Source organism: Phaseolus vulgaris, chromosome 8, assembly GCF_000499845.2.
Source record: "Phaseolus vulgaris cultivar G19833 chromosome 8, P. vulgaris v2.0, whole genome shotgun sequence".
Taxonomy (NCBI): Eukaryota; Viridiplantae; Streptophyta; class Magnoliopsida; order Fabales; family Fabaceae; genus Phaseolus; species Phaseolus vulgaris.
This window is the reverse complement of record NC_023752.2, coordinates 13,458,947-13,467,377: the sequence shown is the minus strand read 5'-3', so window position 1 is coordinate 13,467,377 and position 8,431 is coordinate 13,458,947. Positions and strand designations below refer to the sequence as shown.

The following is an 8,431-nucleotide window of genomic DNA, read 5'->3' as shown; positions in this document are numbered from 1 at the left end:
GGATTCCTTTGCATATATGAAATTCCTCTGGCCATTGTGGAAAGGACCTTCATTCTATATGAATGAAGGCGTAAATCTATAGAAAATAGTTCTTATAAAAAAATTGGAAGAGTTAAGAGTGAATAAATGGCACCAATTTAAGGTCCAATTTCTGCATTTACATTCATCCCATAATAAGAACTGTTAAATTCTGGAATGAAATGTCATGTGATGTAAGGTAGGCTCACACGGAGCAGGTATAATGGTGTGTCAAGGGTTGTTCGCCATTAACGTCTTAGTTAGGGGCACACATGGCAAAGGCCAAAGTCATATATCATATATAAAACTATAAAAATACACTTCACCATGGCGGGAAGGTGAAGAAAACTCTTACAATGTGTTTGTTTATGAATAAATATTGTTTATGCGGGAAGGTCAATTATTTGTATAAGTTGATTAACCAAGGAAATGCGAGCGTGGATGCCCAAGGAAATGATCCAAGGAGTACCAAGCTTAAGTGTGAAGAAATAGAGGTAAAGTTAGGTGGAGGTGCATGAGAGATCAAAGTGCCCGTCACTTTTACAATGGGCATGATAACGAGATAGAGAATCCTTTAACCATTAAAGTTGATTGTTTGAAAATTCCATTAATACTCTTGAATGGATCTATTAGAGTTTTACACTTTCGTTCTTCCTTGACAATGTTGGTGGTTGTTTATGTGTGTTGAGTTTGTAGTGTGTGAATTATAGGTGAGCTTAAATTGGTTGATGTGATGGATACGCAATTTGACAAGCTTAAAATCAAGCTAATGTATTTGTTTATGCAATTGAGAGAAGAATGCTTTCATTAGAAAATTGGCTTCCAGTATTGAAAGACAGGTTATGTCATTTAAACAAGTTGCTATGGCATTTAAACAACAAATGTAATATTATGAATGACAAGTTCCTTAAAAATTATCGAAGAAATGAACTTCTTAGTGAATAGGTTAGCGTCGTAACAACTTTTCAATACCTGAAAATTAACATTTAGAACATTTTAGTTGACATGAACATACAGACCAAATTATGGGATAATGCTAAGACTTATTGTGCATTAACCTGTCACATGCAAAAACATATTCTAGACAAGCCTCCACAACGTCATCTAAACAAGTTACTTAATATTATCTAAACAAGTTACTTAATATTATGAATGACAGTGGTTGAAATCTTCATGTGTACCATATTTTCATAATTATATATTTTCTTTAACTTTTTGGCTATGTAATATTATGACACCACCATCTCACATGTACTTGAACATGAATGTGGTATGTTTTATTTTATGTTATTAAATATTATTATTTATATTCTTACTATCTTTGTTTAGAATGTTGATATGTAATATTATGAAATATGCATTGATTGGTATTTTCATATGTATTAAGTTATGTAACAATGGTTTTGTCTTCGTCAACTAAAAGACAAAATAAAGGAAAATTCATGGCAACTGATGATGAAGTTCCTGCTAGAAAGCTCCAAGGTATTGAGGACGTCTTAAATCAAACATATTTTTCTAGTAAGCATGATCAGATGATTGAGTATGGGAAGCGGGTTTACACCAAGATAGTTCTAACACCTAAGATCATGAATTTCTCATTCTTTGCACAGTTTCAACTTTACTTTCACCATCACTTACACTTTCAAGTTTTTGGAATAATTTATGATGTTGAAAGCTCCACACTTCAAGGATTTGATTAAAGTGTTTATTTCCAACTGAAGATCACAGAACTTGGTAACCTCTATATTGAGGTTAATAAGAAGAAGATTAAGATCACACATTTAGATTGGTTGACTTTGACTAATTTGAAGTACCAAATAAAAAATTGTCATCTTCAAACATCCCTAAGGAGCTCAACTATGATTGTAATATGGCATTGAGTTTCATGATCAGGCCAGAGATGCACATTCGAATAGTCAGGAATGTAGGTAGTTTGAATATTAATGACAACTACAACATTACATGTTTGTGCATGAAGACATTTTTACGTTATGGACTATGAAAAACAATATATTGATTAATTGGTCTCATTACTCATGCAAAACATGATCAAAATTAGGGATAACAATATGTCTCTTCCATATGGCATTCCGATTATACAAATCATGGCTCACTATAGCGTAGACTTATCCATCGATGCATAGGTTGGTCCACTATTTCAATCGAAAAACCTTGAACAAGTTGAATATTTTTCAAGTTAATGGTGTTTGGCAACATGGTACGGTGAAACATGATAATGAACAAGACCCACTAATACCTGACGACCATGTCGAAGACATTGCACCTCAACTCTCAGCCCCTCAACAATGATTTGATGACTTCCATAACTCTTTCGTTTAATATTAATTAGGCGTTGAATTTTTTAACCAATTTTGATTTATTTTATTAAGTTTAACCTCAATTTACAATTTCTCTTAAATTTTTATAATTATTTTTATTCAAATTTTTTAAATTTTATCAAAGTCTATTTTTAACAATTTGGTATTCATCCAAAATTTCAAATAATTAGGCATCTTTCGAGTTTCATGTACAAATTAGTAATCATATTTTATTTTTAAAAAAAATTAATAACAAGGGCTACATCACAGTTTTGTTCTTAAAAAAACATCTCTATGAATTAAGAGAATAATGTATATTTAAAGTGTTATTAACCTCGACTCTAAAATGATATAGCACTATTGGACGTATCGAAACAAATCACACTTAATCCAAACAAAGTATTACTAAGTCCACAACAATAGATTAATACCCTCTTTGCATCCGGGTGAACACTGTTCACACGGATGGACGGGTGAACACTGTTCACACGGATGGATTATCAGGGAAATATATTGTTTGTATCAGCTGATTAAAACGAAAATGAGAACGTGGAAAGGCAATGAAATAGGAAAAGAGGTTATTCTGTATTGTGCTCGGATTGCTGAAGAAACACACGTGGACAGTCTTATTACATTCTCACTCATCTCAAAAAGTAAAACTGAATATTAATATTTTCTATTAACAGATACTTTCCAAGTAATTTATGTGAAGAATTTTTTTATTTTATTTTATTTTAAGCTAATCCAATCCAGTTTGATAAAATACCATTAATATTATTAATAAAAAAATAAAAATAAAAATAGTCATTTATATAAAATAAAAAATTTATATAATATTAATGTTATTAATTATAAAAAATAAATAAATTAATAAATTTTTATTATAAAAGTAAATTTACTAACTTATATTTTACACATTTTTAAAAAATTAAAAAAAATTCACAACCATCATATCACGCTCAAATTTCAATAAATTTTTTACACAAATCCAGTCTGATATACCTTAATCCAAATAACTTCACTTTCTTTACACTTTCATCTTAAATCACTCCAAATTCACTCTCAAATCCTCTCCCCAATCCAAACACAACCTAAGAGTGTATTTGGATTTTAGTTAAAATAAATAAAATTTTACTTTTTTTTAAAGAACAATACATGAACATATTTCACATATTAAAAGATTTTTTGACACCAAAAAATAAAACACATATACTTAACAACCATTTATAATAATATACTAATACTTAAAAGTAAAATAAAAATAAAATATAATTAAAATATAATTTTTTTAGATTATAAAGTGTGTTGGTTTTAAGCCCGTATTGAATGTTTAGTAGATGTGACTTGATTTGGTCTCATCAGCTAACCTGTCGTCTAGTGCATTAAATTAAGTGTATTGTCTTCCATTACTAGACTTGTAGGTTAGATTCCACCTCACCCTAAAAAGTAAACAAGATAAAGAAAACGAAGATACTTCTTTGGCATCTACTGAAGTGGATTCAAGGTACATATTCCTGCTTTCGTGGATCTCGTGGGAGGTACTGCTTAAAATCAACATAATATCATTTAATTTCAAATGCTAAGCTCTATAATTTTCGTTTAACCATTCTTGTTAACTATAAGGAAGATCGTTGGATTTGGAAGGCTGGGGTACAAAACTTTTACGGTTAACTAACTCAGCCTATGTTCAAGTTAGGAAGGATACAGTTGAGGAGGTCCCTCCAGTTTACAGTAAATTGTGGAGGTGCAAAGCCTTGCCTTCTGCTTTGTTCACAGCTTGGAGGGTGATAGAGAATAAGGTTGCTACTAGGGTAAATCTGGAAAGACGCGGGGTGGTGATTGAGAATCCTTTGTGTTGTCTGTGTGGGATGGTGGAAGAGTCGTCCAGTCATCTGTTTTCCGTCTGCGATTTCGCTTGGCGTGTTTGGTGTCTTTGTTTTAAGTGGCTAGGCGTATCCTTCGTTATTCATAAGGATCCTTTGGCAAACTTTCTACAGTTCAGGTTAAGTCAGGCTTCAAATTCGGTTAATGACGTTTGGGGTGCAATTTGGGTTGGAGTTGTGAGTGGTATTTGGAATCATAGGAATTGTGTGTCCTTTGATAGGGGGGTGGTAGATGCGCTCGAAGTATTCGCCTTGGTACACGTAAAGGTTTGGTCGTGGATTTACGCAAAGTCTCATTGTGCTTCCTTCGGGTACTCTAATTGGGTTTTGAACCCAGTGGATTGTATGAGGATGATAATTTAATGTTTTCCTATAGTTAGTTTGGTTGTTCCTTAGATATTTAGGTAGGTGTTTCGTGGTAGGAGTATGATAAGGTGTTTTCCTCTTTATGTATAAGGGTTGAACCATCCTTGAAGTGATTCCCATTTATTTATTTTTTATTGCCGATAAAAAAAAAATATGCTAAGCTTCAATCTTTATCTATTACTGTAAATTCTTCACTCTTTTTTTCTTTTTGCTAAAACTAGCGCAAGACGGATTAAATTCTTTTTTTAATAAAGTTTAATTATTTTATATTTTAAATATATATTATAGTAATTATGTATTTAAATATTTATAATATATATATATATATATTTTGTTTTGCTCTAACCAAGAGTTTGTGAACACCTCTACTAAAACGTTTACTAAGATTCTGATTAGGTCTGCCTTAATTAAAGATTACATTCTCTAATTTCTCTCGTCATTCCTTTTTTTTCTATTAGTCTTATTACTTTATTACTTTGATTCGATTTGTCCTAAAAGCGGTAAGCCTAATATTTGAGACTAATACTTAAGTCAATAAAAACCCTTTCTTTGAAAATAATTGACAATGATTCAATGTCTTAGAAAACATAACTTATAATTTTTACTACACTATTTTTCCTAAATGAACAAGTGTCCAGAGTATGAAAAAACAGTGAAGTCTGACAATCTCTTTTACCAACCTAAAGAACATTTAAAGATATGCATAATGTTCAAAAGTTCATGTTTTCATGTATTTAAGGTTTGTTATCTATTCATCTTTGCATCACTTCATTTGTTTTGAAGCTTTTTGGCATCATTGCTTAGGTATGCTAAATTTTTATATAGCGAACCTTTTAATTGGGCAGGAGGAATTTTTTTAATTGGGAAGGAGGAATTTTAAGTGTATGGCATAATAATTTTTTTAGTGCACGTCATCAAATAAATGGTTCATTGCGTTTATAGGAGTCTTTAAAAAGATTAATATACCTGTTATTATTGTAAATGTGTACTCATCATGTAACTTACAAGAGAAAATGCAAATGTGGGATGAACTAAATGTTGTAAGACTACGGGAAGCTTGCAACTCTTGTGCGGGGTAAACTGTGGCAGATGTAATAAGAGAGAAATCCAAGGCTTTAACAATTTCATCGAAATTATGGAGATGGTTGATATCCCTAGCATTGGAAGAAATTACACGTGGTACATACCTAATGGAAAGGCGAAGAGTAGGCTTGATATGTTCTTAACTTCTTTTGAATGGTTGCAACATTGGTCGGGCAACAGGCAATATGTCCTAGACAAAAATATTTCTGATCACTTTACATTGGTGTTAAAATCAAAGGTGGCAAATTGGGGGCCAAAACCGTTTAGATTTCTCGACATATGGCATGAAGATAAGGATTTTGGTAGCTTTATTTAAAGTAAATGGGAAAGCCACATTGTTCAAGGAAATAATTTCCAAATGCTAAAGGACAAGTTAAAAATGCTAAAGAGTGATTTGAAAGGGTGGAACAAAGAGGTATTCGGGTATATGGGCAAACTCAAGTTTGATATCACTAATAGAATACATGAGATAGATTCCTTGGATGATGTTGATAACTTGGAAGAAAATATGATTAAGGAAAGAAGGGAGCTCTTGAGCCAGTTACAGATTATTAATATGAGAAATGAATCCCTCCTACAACAAAAATCAAGGGACTTATGGTTTAAACAAGGTGATTCTAACTCCAAATATTTCCACGCAACAATTAAATGGAGGAGGATGAGAAATGAGATTAAAGGAGTACATAGTTTGACCTCTGGATCATGGGAGGAAGACCCGATTATTGTGAAGGAAACAGTCAAAAAGTTTTCTAATAGTAAGATGTCAGCACATGAGGACATTGGGGTTAAGTTGGTCAATGTTGAATTCAAAGCCCTAATGAATTTAGATAATCGGTTGTTGATGAATTTTTATGGCAAGTGCACCACGTTTGTCAGAAGTAATAATTGTCCCTAAGGACCGATATCGATCCCACAAGGAACAGTGAATTATCGAGTACAATATTCGCTAAATATAACTGTACTGGTAGGCTAAAACCGAGAGGTTTAGGCCGAGAACAACATGTTAAGTAACCAAGGGGGGATAAGGTTAAAACCGAGAGCGAAAAAGATATACGTTAAAGAATAAAATAAAATATAAATATTATTATAAAAATGAAACCCAATTAAGTTAAAAACCTACAGGAGGGGTGTGTGAATAATAAAAAGGTGTAAAAAGAGAGTCCAACAGAAAAGGGGAAAAGCCCATTAAGAAAACCCTATAAATAGAAGTTCAGAGTAAGAAAAAGGTAAGAGTGATTTTATCTGATGAATATTAAACCTTTTCTGACTTTGGCATCGGAGCGACTTGCAGGTACCCCCCACCTGTCGTGAGGAGAAGCCGAGAACATCTGCTGTGAGGAGAAGCCGAGAGCATCTGCTGTGAGGAGAAGCCGAGAGCACCTGCCGAGAGGAGAAGCCGAGAACATCTGCCGTGAGGAAAAGCCGAGAGTTCCTGTCGTGAAGAGAAACCAAGTATCCAGCCCAAGATAGTATCCAGCCCAAGATAGTGTCCAGCCCAAGATTAAAGGATTAGTCTTGTTAACCTGTTTCGAGTGTTCTTGGTCCCTGCTGTAAGAACATTTTGGCGCCCACCGTGGGGCCGAGGGTCAATTGAAAAGGGTTAAAGACAAGATGAGTCAAGGAGGAGAGCAAGGTGGAGATCGGGAAGACAATGTTAACATGCCAATGGCAATGTTGGTCCAACTACAAAAAGAATTCGAGATGTTAAAAAAGAATAATGAAGAAGAGTTGAGTATGTTGAGAGCCGAAAACGCACACATGAGGAGAAAGTTACAAGAGGAAACAGTTTTGAATTCATCTTTCGAAACTGTTCAACCTGGAATACAAGTGAATGAAAGGCTATATCACAACGAAAGTTCCCAAACGAAAAGAAGATGGCTTGAAAACTTTGGGGTTTGTGGAGGGACATCTTCTAGAAAACATCCATTTTATGACGTTATAGTTGATACTCCGTTGCCAGACAATTGGAAGAACTTGACCATTGACAAATATGATGGGAGTACGGACCCTGATGAACATATTGCAATATATACTACTCAAATCAGCTTGTATACATGGAATGATGCTGTTATGTGCAGAGTATTTCCTACAACTCTGAAAGGGGCAGCATTGAGCTGGTTCACACGCCTCCCACCTTTGAGTATAGATTGTTTTGATACGTTGATAGAAAAGTTCGGCGCTCAGTTTGCAACTAGTCGCCCTCATCATTTAACGTCAATCGCCTTAGTAAACATAAGACAAGAGAAAGGAGAGTCTTTAAGAATGTTCATGGAACGTTTTGGAAAGGTTGCTTTGGGAATTCAAAATCTTAGCCCAGAGGTTACAATGCATCACATGATAACGGCACTAAAACCGGGACCATTTGCCGATAGTCTTTGTAAGAAACCTGCGATCAATTTGGATGAACTAAGGCAACGAGCATCAAAATTTATGCAAATGGAAGAACTAAGGGAGTTTCGAAACCAAGTAAGGGTTGATGGAGGTGAGAAAAGGGTGATAGAAAGAGAACACCCACCTGTTGCAAGAAGAGCCCGAGAAGAGTTCAGAAGTCGAAAATTCCAGCAATACACACCTCTAAATACAAACAGAGCAAGAATTCTACAGGAAGCCATGGCAGCCGAAATAATACCATCACCAAGAAAAGCAAGAACACCAGAAAGAGCAGACCGCACCAAACATTGTGAATATCATAAAAATCATGGTCATCATACAGAAGAATGCATTGGGTTGAAAGACAGAATAAAAGAGTTGATTCATGCATGA

The 8,431-nt window shown here is 34.0% G+C and overlaps 1 protein-coding gene across 1 annotated transcript; it reads left to right on the top strand.

Moving 5' to 3' along the window:
* Positions 1 to 7,279: 7,279 nt before the first annotated feature.
* LOC137824612 (uncharacterized) lies at positions 7,280 to 8,431 on the top strand. Its single transcript, XM_068630278.1, has one exon. The coding sequence runs from the start codon at positions 7,280 to 7,282 to the stop codon at positions 8,429 to 8,431; it is 1,152 nt and encodes a 383-aa protein (XP_068486379.1).

What these genes read in the sequence shown, in the direction of transcription:
- LOC137824612 (XM_068630278.1), top strand. Translation starts at nt 7,280, where the DNA reads ATGAGTCAAGGAGGAGAGCAAGGTGGAGATCGGGAAGACAATGTTAAC.